The following is a 16,905-nucleotide window of genomic DNA, read 5'->3' as shown; positions in this document are numbered from 1 at the left end:
ACATGGATTGGTATAAGAACCTGTGCAAACACACATCTACATTATGACTTCAAAAATATACCAGGCATCTGTATTATCTCTAAGCAACGTGGCATTAAATCACAGATTGAAGATTTTAAAATTCTGTTCAAATATAAACTATCCATGACAAATGTGATTTTCACTAAGAAAAAATTAAGACTGAACTTTAGATGTCAGTATTTTATTCACATAAAGAGTTACTCAGTTAAAATTTTATGTTTAAAAAGCATCCCAAAGGAAGCGTAAACCAGACAAAAGATTGAGTAGCTTTTACAGTTTGTAACATCATCAGCTGGAGAAGCTGCTGTTTGCAAATGCAGTACATATTTTTCCCCCTTTTTGAATGCAAGTTTCGTAAAAAACCTACAACATTCCCTTAATTTATAGATTCAATTGATTTCGTTGACTCCTTTCACATCGTTCTCCCAAACTGATATTTCTGACCACTGTTAAAACTCAAATACAGCAAATGTTTAAGTTACATAATAAATACACACGATGTAGTTTCCAGAAGTTTTTAAAGCTAAAAGGGAACTCTTCATGATCATCTAAACTGACTAGTTACAGTACAGAAACAGAAGTACAGAAAATTACTACAGTAGAAGGAATAATTAAACACTACATAAATGGATCTTTCATAATTTTATTTTTTCATAACATTTTGAGAGCTCAAATACCATGGTACCATCCATTTTTTCCTAATCTGAAATTCCTGTTCCCAATATCACAGCTTTCTTCCAATTGCCCTTTGCTGCATACGCTTTCAGTATTGTACTTAGAAGTTCTTATATAAGAATTAATGGAATAATATCTCCTAAAAAACTACCTCAAAATGCACAAAGCCTCACTAGGCTCCTAACATCCTCACCAAGCAAGGCAGAGAAAGTCACTTCTGTGATTTACAACTTTATAATCCACCAATTTAAAACAAACAAGACACTAACTATGAAGACATCTGTTCCTATGTTAGTTATATTAACTTAGGCATTTGCTGGAAATGAAAACCATGTGGAAAAAATATTTCCCCTCTCATCTCATTTTTGCTGTGTACACTGAGTAGCTTTGGTTTACCTTTCACTCTGGGAGTAAAGGCAAAAGTACAAAATTCCAGTTGTAAAGGTTAAATATTTTGGAAGATATTACAATATAACAACTAGGGATTGTAAAAACTATTTTGAGATCCTAATCGTAATGATGAATCCTTAGTAAATAAAGATCTAAGGAAAAATTTGACCAGAAGTCAGATGACTGAAATATCCTCCCTTACGTAGAAGAGCTGAAGAAATGGAAAAAAATGGTATTTTATATAAACATATATACAACAGTCAGTGAATTTGAGACTTATCAGCATATTTTAAACTTGGCCCTTCAGATGAATATACTACTTCAGAGACAGGGAGTTAATGTTTGCGACTCAGAGCAGTCTCTCCACTGTTCTAAAGTTCATGACAATGTGTATTTATTTTCATGTAGAATTTGTCCAAGTAATATTATATATCAAAGCGTTACTGTTATGCAAGGAAAGTGTCTTCACATACAAATTAAGGTAAATCACAGTACGTACTTACATATCAAAGGCACTAAACTCCAATGTCAAGCGAGCTGGCAAACCCAAAGGATCACCTGGACAAAAAGCAACAACATGCTTCTTTTAAACTGAAATACATAGATTAATTTCCCTCTTTTTGTTAACGTAAGTTATAAATTACCCACACACACACCAGAATTCACAGCTCACCCAGCCATGTTTTCTAATGTTTCAGCAAAATACCTAAAATGTTACACATACTACGTTTGACAGGAGAAACCCAAACTACGAAGCAAGATGTTCAGTTTCTACCTACCATTGTAGTAGTATCCTTTGATAACTTTTGGGGTCTCATCCAATCGATACTCATTGAGTTTCTTCTGGGTTAGTTCATGCCAGAATCCTGCATCCAAGGCACTACTGAAGGGAGCAAACTGCAGCTTTGAGATTCCAGGATCTACAGCATGGTGCACCTCACTACTGGCAGCTGCCATGATTTTAGTTAATGATTGCTGTTAAACAGAATTCTGTAAAAGCAGATATGCCTGATAAGTATGTACTCAGTTGACTCATGACTCAGTTGACTTATTACTCATGACTACTCAAAGCTTCTTTTTAATACATTTTGTTGGTTCAAGTGGAGAAAGCCTTTCTCCTCTGAATATCTAAGTAACTCCAAATTTTAAAATCATTGATCAGAGGTCCTTTCAGTCCAAGCAAAGTCCTTGCAATTTCTTGTATGCAGAATTATGAAAGGCAAGTATATGTTCTGTTTGGCCAAGTTGCCTAGAAGGATTAAATTTCCTGACAGACGTTCCAGGACTCCTCCTATTACTTAGGATCTCCATCTGAACTATGTACTTCTGAGTTATATCTTGTATTGTGCTGCCACAGATAAAAATAACAAAATGCTAAACACTGTATCTGCATTCCTTCTGTTATCTAGATATCCATCTAAAAGCCTATTAGTACTATCTAAGTTCTGATGGCATTTAAAGTCCAAACTAACATTTCATTTAGCTAGGTCTTCACACTCAGCCTGTGGTGAGAGTTGAACGCTCATAAAGCATTTAAAAATGGACAAGTAAAGCTAGCAAAGGGAAACTAAAACCAAGAAAAGTCTTGCAGCCAGTGAAGGGCAAAGCTGGAAACAGAACCTAGAACTTCCTTAACAGTTGCGCTAGTCATTAGAAAGTCAATGTGATGTACAAGTCTAGGTTATTTCCTTACAGTTCTCTCCTAAAGGCCTTTGCGTATGGGCAGCATTTTTTTTTTTAAATAACCCAAATCACTACTCCACATTGGCTGAATGGTATTCCTATAAGCACATAGTCTTCAATTCACAACACTTACAAATTTCAGAATTTTACACGGAGTAAAACATCTAAACTGGGCTGTCAAAAGTCTTTACTTCAACTAGACATAACAGTCCCCTTGCTCCCGTTAGCAGCAGCATTCACTTCACTGTGAGGTGATACAGCTCAATCTGCTTATCTTCTTGAAAACTCATCAAATAAAAATGTTGCTCTTAAGAACCCCCTTTACTTACTGTTAGTGTTCCTCTTCATGTCTATACCTACACATATTAAGATGCAAGTTTCAGAGACATAGTCCATGACACAGAGTATTCAAACATACACCTAGCAGAGGAATGGTCCTCCTATTAAGCGTTCCATTCTGTCTTTGACTATCTAGCTAAGATAAGCATAAATGATGCAAAACAAGGATTTCTTACATACTAAAAAAAAGGTTTTAAAATATTAGTTTTAAAACTCCTCACAAAGATATGAGGATATGCTATTTATCACAACACATCCATCTACCAAGTTAGTAACTGCTGCTTCCTAGGTCCAGAAGAGAGATCAACAGCTATCGATTCAGGTTTTGTTCACAATGCTTATCAAATCAACCATTTGAATCAAACGGTCTTGAAATGATTCCTTCAATTAACTAATTTTTAAAGACTAAATGTTTTAGTTTGCACAACATAATCCCATGTGATTGCCTTTTGTTACTGATTCTTCACAATACCCATTACCCTTACACATGGATCAATTGTAGGATTTTACATACAGAAAAGTCAAAATAAGGTGCCCACATAGCTATGTTATCTGACACCAATCTAAATAGATGCATTACAGTTTTGCTGACTGTAGCTTGGATTGAATTGAACAGTTCCAAGTTTGTTGTCCTGTGAAATCACTTGTGCAACAGAAACAGAGCTTACATGCTTTTCTTTCATGCTTTTCGGAACAGGGGGAAGGGAACGAGAGGTGGTTTTAATTTCTTAATAACTGCCAAATAGCCAGCTCTTCTCTGAAAGAATTTCTCAAATGTGTCAAAGTTAATTTGAGAAAGACAGTTACGCTTTTCCTTACATGATACTTCCTTAGACAAAGTCGTAAGTGTAATCCAGCTATACCTTCTATACAGCCGGTTCACTTTATCTCCTTCGAGAGTAAATGCTCTCCTTAGTTGCTGGCAAGTTGTGAAATGTAGTTTTCCAGGTATAGGTTTGAGGTTTTCCATATTTTCAGAGCGAAAGCTCTATGTTTCAGTTCTGTCATGATGTCTTGCTTTAACTGGCATATTGCAAATATGCCATTTTGTTCCCTCTGTACCCCCCCCCAGGTTTGTTGGTTTTTTTTTTTTTTCCTTTTCTTAATTTTTAACAGCAGCTGGAATTTGTGGTAATGTGAATTTTGATAGCTTACTTAAAAAACCTCTGAAATTTCTTTTCATTAGCATGAAAAAAATCAGTCACTTTCGTGAAACTTTGCAAGTATTAGAATTATAAAGAGCAGAACTAACTGCATGGAATTTTCTGACCATTTTTTTAAACCTCTTTTTCTGTATGTAAATTGTAGAAGTAGTCACATAAATTAGCAAGCATTTAGCTTTTACTACTACATAGCTCTTAAGCCTTACAAAATTTTTTGTTTTGCAACTCAACATCACAGAAAGCTCATCATAAAACAGGCAAACAATTGTTTGTCATACAGGTGTTATCAATAAGTCAGATTACATGGTACTTGATGCCAAGACTTCCATAATAAAACTTTTATTCAGAGGTTCAATAGCTGCCTAGTCAATATTAATATATTAAATCCCTCCTCTGCTTTTTTCAGAAGTTTGGGAAGGTATTACTTAACACTTTTTTTTTTTTTAATTAATAACAGAAGGCAACATAAAGTTATTACTTTCCTTGTCAGACAAGCTCTATTAAAACTAGAAGTTTACTAATTTTTAATTTTCTTTAAGTTAAACATTTCAGCAGTGTAAAAACTATGTGGTAGGCAATAAAAACTTCTATACCCTGGAGAATTAACCATTAAAAAAAGCTGATGTTCTTTTTCAACCTGTTGAACAGGTAAAATTTTCATTTTGCTTTCTTGTTTTGTTTTTTTGTTAAAATAAGTACATGACATACCCAATACTAAAGTATATTGTCAAACATTTTAAATGATCAAGAAGCCAGCTGACAGTACCTAGCAGTACCTGAGTAACAAACACTGAAAATACCAGCCTAAAAGCATCCACTGGGAATGAATTTCAACACCCTACTTATTTTCATTACTACTGTACCTAAAGAGTTATTATTATAAAACTGAAGGAATAAAAACAGGGGGCCTCACTATACTATGCAAACAGAGAAGCATATATAACTTCTGATGTATTGACATTTTTGAAAATATTCTTTAATGCACTTTGATGTAAATACTCACTCACATGCTTTCTTAATGCAAGACCAGTAAGCCAAGATAAATTTGTGCAATGAATTTTAGAATGCTGAAATAAGAGATGAAATGTATACATTTTGTAGAACTCGCATACAGAAATTAACATACAGCTCTAATAGTAGTAACAATCACAGAATATAATAAAGAAAAAAAAAAAGACATCCAAAACTTTGAATGTAGAACAAACTCTGAGTTTCAAAAGAACCCCGTTGAAAAAATGTGCTTGAAGTGAAAAGATTTACCAGTATACTTTTGACACTCCTAAGTTCTGTGACCCGTAGGAAATTTAACAAGTGTAATCAGCCAGGATAACCCAAAGTAAAGATGCACTATCGCTAGTGTACGTTCTAGCACTTGTTCTTAAATAGGTAGGCATTTAAAGCTGATCTACTGGAGGAATATATGAAGTGAAAGACACACCAAGACTTTTAATAATGTCAGACATTATTAACATAGACAGACATAATTAATCTGTTGTAAAAGTATGATTAGCAGTTTAACAGCATTTAAAACTATCATGAAATTACAGGTTTTAAACCAAATTCACATAACCCCCTAAAACCTACAGCTTTTTTACAAAACTTTTTATTCTGTGGTCCGGAGTTGAGCATTTTGAAGACCTCCTTTATACCTAGGCGACAGAGGAAATTACTATTTCCTACCACTACGTGAGGGGCACTTTCAGAACAGCCGGTTCTCGGCTGAAGGACGTTAAGCTCATCTGACGTCCGTTATCAAGCCCATTTTCTTCCCGAGTCTCCCCTATTTCTGCTAACATTATTGACACGAAAAGGCGGCCTTTGGCTCCTGGGGCCAACCTGCTCCGCAGACTCCCGCCTCCCCGCGCGGCGGGCGCTGCTCTGGGCGCCCAGCCCTGCCGCGGGGCCCGCCGCCGCCTCTCGCTCCTCACGCCGCCGCAGGAGCGGCCGCACCACACCAGGCGGCCCCCGCCCACCTCTCGGGTCTGCAACCCCAGCTCCCGGCCCACCCGCCCCGAGGCGCTCCCGCCCAGGAGCCCGCGGCGGGCCGTGCCCGGCGACCCGAGGACCCCGGGAGGCACCGACCTCGAGGGGCGCGGGGGCGAAGCGGGAACCCGAGGGCGGCGGGAGCCGGAGGGCAGGCGGGAGGGCGCGCGAGCCGCCCTCAGCGCCCCCCGCGCGCGCCCTGCACGCGCGCGGACCGCTCACCGGCTACACCGCTCTTTACTTCCTGCATCGCCTGGTGGCACGGCGAAGTGACGTCACCCCGCCTCGGCCACGTGACGGGGAGGCCGGCGCGAGGCGGCAGTCGTTCCGCAGGCGCCGCGGGTGGGTGGGTGCTGCCGGAGGCGGGCCCGCCCCGTCCCCCCAGGCGGGCCCGCCCCGTCCCCCCAGGCGGGCCCGCCCCGTCCCCTCAGGCGGGCCCGCCCCGTCCCCCCAGGCGGGCCCCTTAGCGGAGCGTTGGGCTCCTGTGGCGGCACGGATCGCTGCCGCGCGGCGGCCTTACCTCAGCGCCCCGTCTGCCCCCGCCGCGCTCTCCCTGTGGCGGTGCCCGCCGGCGGGCACCGGCTGCAGCCCAGCCCGCCCCCGTCTGCCCAGCCCGTAGCTGCGTGTACCGAGTGTGCGAATAGACGAGCTCGTTTCACCGCTCGTGGCAGCAGTGGGAAACGAGGCGGCATGAGCTAAAAACTGCCCTTTCCTCCGCTCTGGTTGTGACGGCTGCGTGAGTCTGCGCGAGGGAGCTCTGGTTTGCATGTGGTCCCGGTGTTCTGGTAAAGAAGAGCGCAGGATTCAATGGGAGCGAGCAATGCATCCCGGCAGCTGTGAGAAAGAACCGTGCTGGGGCCGAGTTGTGAAAACAGAGCGGGTCAGGCGTGACCATTTCCCTCTACTGGGCAGTCCTGTGGCTGCGTCTCCACTTCTGTGTCCCCCCTCCAGCTTCCCCAGCGCAAGAGAGAGATCACAAACTGGCAGGAGGCCAGCAGAGGGTCACTAAAATGGTCTGGGGGCTGGAGCATGTGACGTGAGAGGCTGGGTGAGCTGGGTTTGCTTCGTGGGGAGGAAAGGCGAGAGGGGATTTGATGGAAGTCTTACATAACCTGAAGTGGAGAAGATGGAGGCAAATTCCTCTCAGAGATGCACAGCAAAAAGTGGGAAGGAAAAGGGCACATGCCAAAACAAGGAAAATTCCAAATGAATATATCGAGAAAAAATTGCCTAATGTGGCTGGTTAAGCACTGAAATAGGTTCCCAGAGAGACTTTGTAACCTCTGTTCTTGGGGACTTGACTGCACAAGCCTCTGAGCAACATGATCTAACTTTGATGTTAGCTCTGCTTTGAGCTGGAGGTTGGACTAGAAGGCATCCAGAAGTCCCTTCCAGCCTAAATTTTTTAATGAGTCTATATTGATTTTGCAGATCTAGAATACAAAACAAAGTATGTTTTCTACAAAACAAGCATTACCTCTTTAGGTAGTTTATATCATTTACCTATCAGGGAAAACAAATTTGCCAAAGCTGCCTTCTATTTTGGAGCACACAATACTGCAGTAACACCCGTATTGCAGAAACTGCCAGCAAAATTGGGAGTAAGCCTCAGAGGAAAAGCCACCAAACAGATAAGCATGGGTAAGGTCACATAAAGACAATCATTCGGGCAGCATTGGGGGAAAATATTAATTGCTGCTAATTATGCAAATTTAGACCTGATGTTTGGATGGAGGACCTTGCTGTGGAGCATGGGCTGAGTAGTCCTTCCAGGAACTTCACAAATAAAACAAATTGGAATAAACTTGGGAAGTTTGCTAGAGGTGCTATACTTTGAATCCAGCTGCATTACATCAGTAAAATTCTACAATTTCTCATTCTGCATGCCACTCACTTTATTAGTATTGGTAATGCCTTTACTCTGTTGAACACTTCTTAGTGTTCATGTTGAACATGACTTAGTGCTGCAGTTTATTTCCCCAAGGCTGGAAAAGATTTTATTTTATCACTTTTTGGTCTTTGTAATCTCTCTTTACATGAAATATAAAGGGAACATAGATGACATCCCATCAAAATAGCTGGGGTTGTTATCCCGTCTCCATCGATCTATAACCTAGCTTAGATTCGTAGTCTTTGAACAGTTCCAGTTTCATAACGTGGTTTATGAAACAGCTGTCAGCACATAACATAGGTCCTGAGAAATAATACCAATATGGGCAAAGGGACACTCTTCTGTGAGCCCACATCCCCATATGATCTCAACTAGACATGTTGTACCTGAAAAGAAATCAGAACCTAGGAGTTAGATTCTGCACAACAGTTGTAGCTTCAGGGAAATGGGAGGTGCATCTGGTAGGCTTGCAGTCTTGTACTATCATTTTTTGTACAGACTAGCTGATCTGGGAAATAGACTTGAGATTTACACATGAAACTGCTGATGTATACATACGAGCACACCGCAGTGAAGTCTTACAACGTAAGAGAAAGAGACAGCTTCAGTCAAAGATCTCTCTGTGCCTGGGATCTTCAGGGAAGTGGCTATAACAAAGTTAATCTGAGATTTATGCTGGGAGTTGATTGATTGTTGCAGGTATAGAATCATAGAATTATTAAGCTTGGAAAAGACCTCTAAGATCATCCAGTCCAAACCAAATAGTTTACCTTGTGAGATCTTCCTATGAGCAAATAAAAGTGTCTCTAATAAACATGAGAATAGTAATCAACTAGAAGACAGGCTCTTTAAAAACAAGGAACAAATCTGTTGGGTGTTTTTGACATGTATTTCCATAGGTGGGACTTTCAATTTCCCCACGCAAAATCTTGCAGCATGGGAAAATCATCCTAGAATTGAAGATGAGAATAAAATAGAAGCAGATTCAAACTCATCCATTCTTGGGGAATATGGACTCAACATGTTTTGGAGAAGATAATTTCTCAGAACTATTTAGTTCAGATTAGATTCTGTTACAAGTTTTAGTAAAAATAATATTTATTTAGACTTATATAGTGCTTTCCATTTAAGGCCTTAAATGGATTTTAGACAACGTTCTCAGTGAACAAGATCATAAAATACAGGCAGAACCTGGCAGAACTATTCTATCCATTTATTTTCAAAAAATACTGTCAAAAGTCCACTAGTCCTATGCTGTACACCTATTACTGCTGCAAGGGTGGGACACTGCAAAATTAAGAGTTTGTTGTAGCAATGAATACTAGAATCAGTAGTGGAAGAAAGCGGGAGTATGCTGAACGAGGTATCATCTTGCATCTGCCATGTTGATAGACTTCTGTGAGCATCGTCACAAATTTCCCTGGCACAGGTGGGTGCCTCTCCTGTGAGCGCTTCCATACGATACAGAGAAACAGTTGTCACCCCTCAAAGAACTGAGTTGAGGGATTATTTGTTTCTAGTAAGGAGGAAATTAGATTGCCAGGTAGGAGACCTGAGTTCAGGTCCCAGGTCTGACTGTGTTGCTTTTGAAGACTAAGTTATGCCTGATTAAAAACAAAAGGCATTTGATTTTACTCAAGGCATTCAATTTAATTACACAGTAGGCATTCATTTTAATTACACAGTGCCAATGTATAGCAATGGGTGCTGCATATTTCTTTTAAGGCATGTTTTAGTTGAAACATAGCAGAGTTTAAACACAAGATATCTTGGTAGACAAAACAAAATGATAAGGGATACAAATATTGCTAAAAATGGAAACATTGTTAGACTTACCAGATGTCAATATGGTTTTAACCATTACCGTACACAAATGTACATCTCTTTCAGTGGGAACTCCTATACTTTTTAACTGATGGAGATCTCAAATGAAAATTTTGTAGTAGCCTCGTATGTGTGCTCATGTGTCTATGCATGTATAGAGTGTACATTCACATTTGATTTTTTATATTTCTATTTTAGACTGTAAGATGACCATGTAGAAATTATTTATTCCGGTATCAGGTATGTATCATTTTTAAAGATAATCTGGAATTCGGTATCAGGAATGTAAACTATTTTCATGAGCTATTTCTCACACAGTGTTAACATTAATTGTTTTTTTTACCATCTAATTCTTCAATAGACAAATAATTTGATGAAAATTAATAATTTTGTCATTGTACTTAACGAATAAACAAAAGTGAATATGTATGCATAGTATTTAAACTTAACTTGGCATTTCCAAATGACCTAATTCTCGTTCTGGTGGAGGGAATGCATGCACTGAAACTTTCAAGTGTGTTCTTACACCTCATCTTTAGAAACTTAAGCCATCCCAGCTAAGTTAGGAGGATAGTCCCCTAGCATCCCTGATAGCAGTGGAAAGATACAGCAATCTGCAGAATTTGGGACCTGCTCTAGAACTATTCAGAGGTGTCTACGGTGCTTCTATATTAATATCTTAGGATTAGAGATACATTTTTTAAGTGAATCTTTCAGTCATTGTCATTTGTTGTGCTATCACAAAGTGCATTACAAAGTGGTCTCTCAGAGAATGTAATGGAGTCCTTTTAGGTGATGGAATGAAGCCAAAATGTGCACCTACACTAATGTTTCCTTTATTGAGTGCCACATTTCCTGAAAACAATATGGGAAAAGAAACATGTACTAGATGGCAGGATCCACTTGCTAATTGCACCCCTCCTTTAATTAACATCCATAATACACAGTATTTGATGCAGAAGCCCAGAATTCTTCTCATTACCCACTAGATGTCACCATTGACACAGAAAAAATTGTGAGAATATATTTTTCTGCCTCTTAAAAGCGAGGTTGGTTGTTCTCACCACACCTTAATCAAAGTAGAACTCCAGTCCAAGAAATTCCAAGAAATTTGTTATGTTCTCTTAAAGCTGTGCATCCTCTGACCTTGTTTATTAACTGGAAAACATTGAAAATATTTTACAGGAAACCACACCTAGGATATTCTCTTGAGGCTTAGCCCCATGTGGTAGTAGGCTTCTCCATTCCTTACCCTCATTTGCTTTCCTCTGCTTCTCTTACATCCAGAGCCATTTGAATTGCCTATTCAGTAAAATAAACTGAATTCACTAAAATAAACTGATACATCTGTTAGGTACTGTTAGGTACCTTGCTAATTGGAAGTTTAAAATAGGCAGTATCGCGTTTTCCTATTTTATTATTATCTATTATAGTTATCACATCAGAGAAGCCCACTATGACAACTTCCCCTGTCTTTATTATTTACACAGTTACATTAAGATTATGGATAAAAATCAAGGGAGATAAAAAATATTCAGGCAGCATTATTTGCCTAGATTTAGCTGTTCTGTGTTTGAATGTTCTTTAATTGTACCAGAGTTATTCTTTATTATAAACATCATAACTTTTAGACCAATTTTCAGACCAATTTTCAGGGATTTTGTTTAGGTTGCTCTTTCATGTATTAATACATTTTAAAGTCCGAAAAGGCAATTGTCATGATCAAGAGGATAGACTTCTTGATAACTCTAAGTAGCCCTTGGGTGAGCATGTTCCAGCAGTGTACATTAATAACTGTAGCTGACTGAGTGTGCTGCTTTTTTATTTCCTCAGGGATCACCTAAATTACCATCCATTTTGGCTAGAATTGCTGTTGCATATCATAATAGAAAAAAGATCATAATGGCTGTGAATCTGAGCAATTGTTTGTGAAAGGCCATTGGATTAGAGCATGTGTTTCAAAAGATGCTGCTTTGTAGTCCAAAAGAAGGTGTATTTTACTACTTGTGCAGATACTGCTCTTGCAGTGAGAATGTTGTCTGAATTCTGGAATGAATTTTGCTGCTTCTATATTCTGTCTCTGTATTTTGCCTTTTTTTCTCCTAGATTTGAGTTCCCTAATTGCAGTTTTTCCTGCATGCTACTTGAGATCAAAGTCAACTAATCTCTGAACTTTGTATGATACATTGAAAATAGACTGAATTTAAGTTTATTCCTTTAACACATTCTTCCAATTTATTAAAATGCAGAAATATTAGGGCTTCATTTAATATCAAATACTTTAAATACAACTATTGACAATCAAGTGTTTAATTCAGAGAAATAAAACTGACAGGATAATAATACTTTGAATTTAGTTAGTGTATTATATCAGACATCTATGAGCATCATGCAAACATTGTCTTAAGTGTTGCATTGTTACTGTAAATCTTGTCATATTCACTTTACAAAATAGGCACGTGGCACAGAGGGACTCTAAGTAGCTCAAGATCATTAGTTAAGAGCATCGAATTCAGAATTTCTCCCCCAACCATTAAACTACCATTTTTCGCTTCTGAGGTAATAAAGATAACACACAGAACATCCCTTAAACTCATTCCACCAAACTCTTGACAGTACTCAGTTGAACGAGTTCCAGTTCCGTCAGAACTTTGTTGTTAAGCTAATTGAGCAATTTCAGAAGCAAGAAAACATTCAGGAAGTGGTAAATTCATCAGCACAACAAAATGAATGGGAGTACATTCTTTTTACATTGAACCTTCAGGATGCCTCTCTAACCATCCTTCCTAGAATGTGTGGAAAAGACTTACATAAACACACCATTACATGCAAATATGAATTTAGCTGTTGAAGTTATCTGGTTCTGGGATTTCTTCTTAAAATTAACATACTCCACAGTGTTTGCTCAAAATGTTTCTCTCAGTTCCATAGCAGAAGAATAAGAATGAATGCTTTACTGCTGTGTCACAAACAAGGCGGTACACAGTCTTGAGATACTCGGGCCTGAGATCTCCTCTGCCTCAATTCTCCTCCCCACTCCCCAATCTGTATACTCTTTTTTTTTTTTTTTTTTTTTTTAGTGTAATTGTTCTGTGAAGTTGTAAGCTTCCTGATAAGTTAGCTCATGTGACATATGCCACTGTGTACTTTTTTGCTATGTTTTCTTCCTTTGGGAACAAATCTATGCCTGACTGCACTTCGGAAGAGGGGATTGATTCCTGTTGTGTAACAGGGCATGTCCGTTTTTGAGAATTAGTACTTAGAAACAGTTAAATCAATGGCTGAGCAGTTGAATGCTCAAAGTTGGTAGAACGAACATTAGTCGCAAACTTCTCTGTCAAGGCTGCCTCCCAGCTTTTCCAGATGAAGCTGTTTTTACAGATTCTTGTCATTCAAGTTGTGGACAAGGCCCTGAGCAACATGATGTATCGTCAAAGCCAGGCCAGCTTTGAGTTGTAGGTTGTACTTAGATGTCTTCCTGAGATCCCTTCCAACCTGAAATACTCTATTATTGTGTGTTTCTCCTGAAATATTTTACAGCATTTACAGCATGATTTATAAAATGCAATTAAATATAAAGGATAGAAAAGGTAAACATACTTCATGTATTTTATTTTCTGTTTCGCGAGCTTGAGTTGTTGCTCATGAGTTTGCCTCTTTGTAGTAGGAAGAGTTTGCCTACTACAAGATAAGGATATATGGATTAGTATTGCCACTGCATGCTTAGGTTATTTGCCAACTTGGAGGAAGAAGAAAATATGTGTTGTCTCTAATCAACTATATTCTGTAAGCCTAGAAACAACAGCATTCCCTTATTGAATAGATAGTGATAGTATGTTGAGTATGGAAAGTTTTAGCAAAATTTCTACGACATAAAAATACTATTTTTTTCTCAGTGAAGATAACATGCACAGGTATAAATGAAGCAAGCATGATATCAAAGAGACACGGTAGGTTACAATATGACTTGACATTTCAAAAAAGTTCATGATTTGGGGGAAGCTGTAAATAAATAGGGTAGATTTTTTTAAACAACTGAAGCTTCTTTCTTTGACTATGCAAAGTACCTCCTCTTGCAGATCTTCCTTCACAAGCAATTTGTTCCCGTGTTTAATGGAGTAAGTTGAAAGAGAAAAATAATTTCGCCAAGCACAGAAACCTTATTCTATTTCTTCCTTTTCTGTAGCTTAATAATTTACAATCACTGAAGATCTCTATTTGTATCTCCAGTTTTTGTTCTACATGATGAAAGAGGTAATCTCAAATTGTAAAACATGTACAACAGTGTAACAGTTCTGAGATTGCCCGAGTTTTTCAGATTCCCGATCTGAATTAGTTCTTCTTTAAATGTGTCAAAGCTGTTAAATGCACATTTCCCACTTTTACTAACACTTGTTTATAAATTACAGTTTTTCAAAGTCTTCTACTTTATTCATGGTGTTTGTCTTTGAAACTGGAACATTTTGTTTGGTTGAACTCTTGAGCTGCTTTTTAGCTCAAAAAAATCAGACCAATATCAGTGAATGTGAAGGATCTTTTTGAATGTCTTCTTGAAATTCTGGTTACAGAGAGGATACAGGAATGGATTTAAGGTGGAGTTCACATAGCCAAGCCATATAGTGAACATGTGTAATTTCGAAAATTGTTCATGGCCCTGGAAAGCTATTACCATAAATAATACAAAATAGGGACTCCAGCACAGCATAAAGGCTGCCATTATGACCCCTAACTGCTTAGCTGCTTTCCTCTCCCTGTTCTCATGCAGTCCTTGAATGTCCCTTTTGGAATGCAGATTTTGCCAGGTTTTCCTCAGGTAAGTCAGTCCTCCAAAATCCCTGTTCTCAGTCTTTTCCTGAGGACTGCAGGCTCCTTCAGGGTTAGAACTGGAGTCCTCTCTACAGGGTACCTCCTCTGTGAAAGTATGGTTGCCTGATGCATCACTTAAGTCACTGTCTTGTGAGCAAGGCTCCTCTTCATTTTCGTTGGTTTTTGTTACACACACACGCTTCTTTCCTGCTTTATCCAGGCCTGGCTTAGACTGGGCAGTAGTGAGAGGAAAACAGCTCCATTTAAGGACTTTCTTATTACTCTTGCTCACGAATGCCTTTGAAGACTTGTCAGGATTACTGAAATGAAGCTCTGCCTCCATATTTTTGGGCTGAAGGGAGCTTTGCTTGTCTTTGGGAGGGGTGTTCTCATCTAAGATTTGCTTTTGGAGACAAATATTTTGCTTATCCTTTGTCTTACTATGATGCATGGGGGTTTTTTCTGAGGAAGATGGATATGATTCACCGATGAACTCTCGGTGCCGACAGTGTTTTCGAACAGCTCTGAATATTTTATAGTAGAACCATAGCATCATGATAGAGGGTAGGTAGAAATTGACAATGGCTGTCAACACTTTAAACCAGGCGACTTCAGAGAATTCAGTTTCACATTTGTTTTCCTTTCCTTCCCTTTTTCCATTATTAGTAAAAACATGCCATCCTAGGATTGGAATGACCCACAGGAAAGAGAGCAACCAAACCCCCAAAATCATTAGCGATGCTCTCATTTTTGTTCTATACCTGAGATATTTCAGTGGTTGCTGAACTGAACGATAACGATCAATGCACAATATGAAGAGACTGAAAATGGATGCAGTACTGGCCACATAATCCATTGACAGCCAGAACAAACAAACTGGTAAGCCTAGAGTCCACACAGGACTTAGGTGATAAACAATATTTAGAGGCATAACAGCTGCACCAACTATGAGATCTGCAATGGAGAGGCTGACAATGTATAAATTGCCAACTGTTTGCAGCTTCTTTTCAGTTTTCACAGCACATAGTACTAATATATTCATGACAATAGTGATCAGTGAAATGCTTCCCAGGAACACACCTAGAAGAGCTGAGTGAGGGTCAGTCAAGTTCTCTGTTGTGTTTTTTGACATCTTTTGCACAAGAACACAGAATGAAAATCACAGAAGATGTCCAGGCCTTGGAAATTCAGAATTCATTTACACTCCTGGATGAAAACGTGTTGGATTGCTTTGTGATTTTTATTTCCAGAACTGTAAAAAAGAAAAGAAATATGGTCCGTCACTGTTGTACTAAAACAAAGTAATAAACCTGTGCTTCAGCTTAGCACTGTCCCTCTTAGGACTTTCCTAAATAATCAATTTTTACAACATTTTACATATGGGTAATTTAAGATGTGTCCACTGAAAAATACTGGAGCAAGCTCCATGAACCAATCCAAAATGGTTTGCAGAGGTGTTTCATGGGGCTTCATATAATTCTGACCCTAGAGCCTGGAGAAGAGATTTCAGTCCTCACTGTTTGAATTTTCTATATCTTATTAAATAGCAGATCATGAACAAGAACATAAACTACATATTGGCAAACTAATTTAAAGTGTGTTAATAAAAAGCAAATTAACGTGTTTTCTACTAAATAGTTTTAAACAAACCAGTAATTATTCACAAACTACGTCTAATAGTTTGAGAATAGAGCAGTTGGATTTAATTATCCACCAATAATCATAGAATCATAGAATCGTTTAGGTTGGAAAAGACCTTTAAGATCATCAAATCCAACCGTTAACCTAGCACTGCCAAGTCCACCACTAAACCATGTCCCTAACCACCACATCTACAGGTCTTTTAAATGCCTTCAGGGATGGTGACTCAACCACTTCCCTGGGCAGCCTGTTCCAATGCTTGACAACCCTTTCGGTGAAGAAATTTCTTCTAATCTTCTTCCCATCTAAACCTCCCCTGGCGCAACTTGAGACCATTTCCTCTTGTCCTATCGCTTGTTACTTGGGAGAAGAGACCAACACCCACCTCGCTACAACCTCCTTTCAGTTGTAGAGCGCGATGAGGTCTCCCCTCAGCCTCCTCTTCTCCAGGCTAAACAACCCCAGTTCCCTCAGCCGCTCCCCATCAGA

At 39.0% G+C, this 16,905-nt stretch overlaps 2 protein-coding genes across 16 annotated transcripts in view; both read right to left on the bottom strand.

Moving 5' to 3' along the window:
• The window catches only part of ATG7 (autophagy related 7), a 121,888-nt gene extending 115,299 nt beyond the window's left edge, over positions 1-6,589 (bottom strand). For 12 of the 15 annotated variants that reach the window (XR_012675087.1, XM_075159347.1, XM_075159357.1 and 9 more), the window contains exons 1-3: positions 6,477-6,589; positions 1,866-2,076; positions 1,590-1,644 (exon numbers count right to left, since the gene is read on the bottom strand). Coding sequence is in view for 14 of the 15 variants with exons in the window: in XM_075159347.1 (XP_075015448.1) it covers positions 1,590-1,644; positions 1,866-2,043 (233 nt within the window). In the remaining variant the exon portion in view is untranslated. Of the gene's footprint in view, positions 1-1,589; positions 1,645-1,865; positions 2,077-3,971; positions 6,223-6,353 lie in introns of those variants that run through there. The other 3 variants (XM_075159354.1, XM_075159348.1, XM_075159349.1) reach the window with 3 other exon arrangements.
• A 5,823-nt stretch (positions 6,590-12,412) lies between these two features.
• Positions 12,413-15,907, bottom strand: HRH1 (histamine receptor H1). Its single transcript, XM_075158469.1, has one exon. It carries the CDS (start codon positions 15,905-15,907, stop codon positions 14,486-14,488), a length of 1,422 nt encoding a protein of 473 aa, XP_075014570.1. The 3' UTR covers positions 12,413-14,485.
• Positions 15,908-16,905: the final 998 nt, after the last annotated feature.

The sequence above is a fragment of the Calonectris borealis genome, chromosome 10 (genome assembly GCF_964195595.1).
Source record: "Calonectris borealis chromosome 10, bCalBor7.hap1.2, whole genome shotgun sequence".
Taxonomy (NCBI): domain Eukaryota; kingdom Metazoa; phylum Chordata; class Aves; order Procellariiformes; family Procellariidae; genus Calonectris; species Calonectris borealis.
The sequence above is the reverse complement of the archived record's forward strand: the minus strand, read 5'-3'. Positions and strand labels throughout refer to the sequence as shown.

Bases quoted from the DNA above. Each gene is read 5' to 3' on its own strand.
- HRH1 (XM_075158469.1), bottom strand. From the start codon at position 15,907: ATGTCAAAAAACACAACAGAGAACTTGACTGACCCTCACTCAGCTCTT.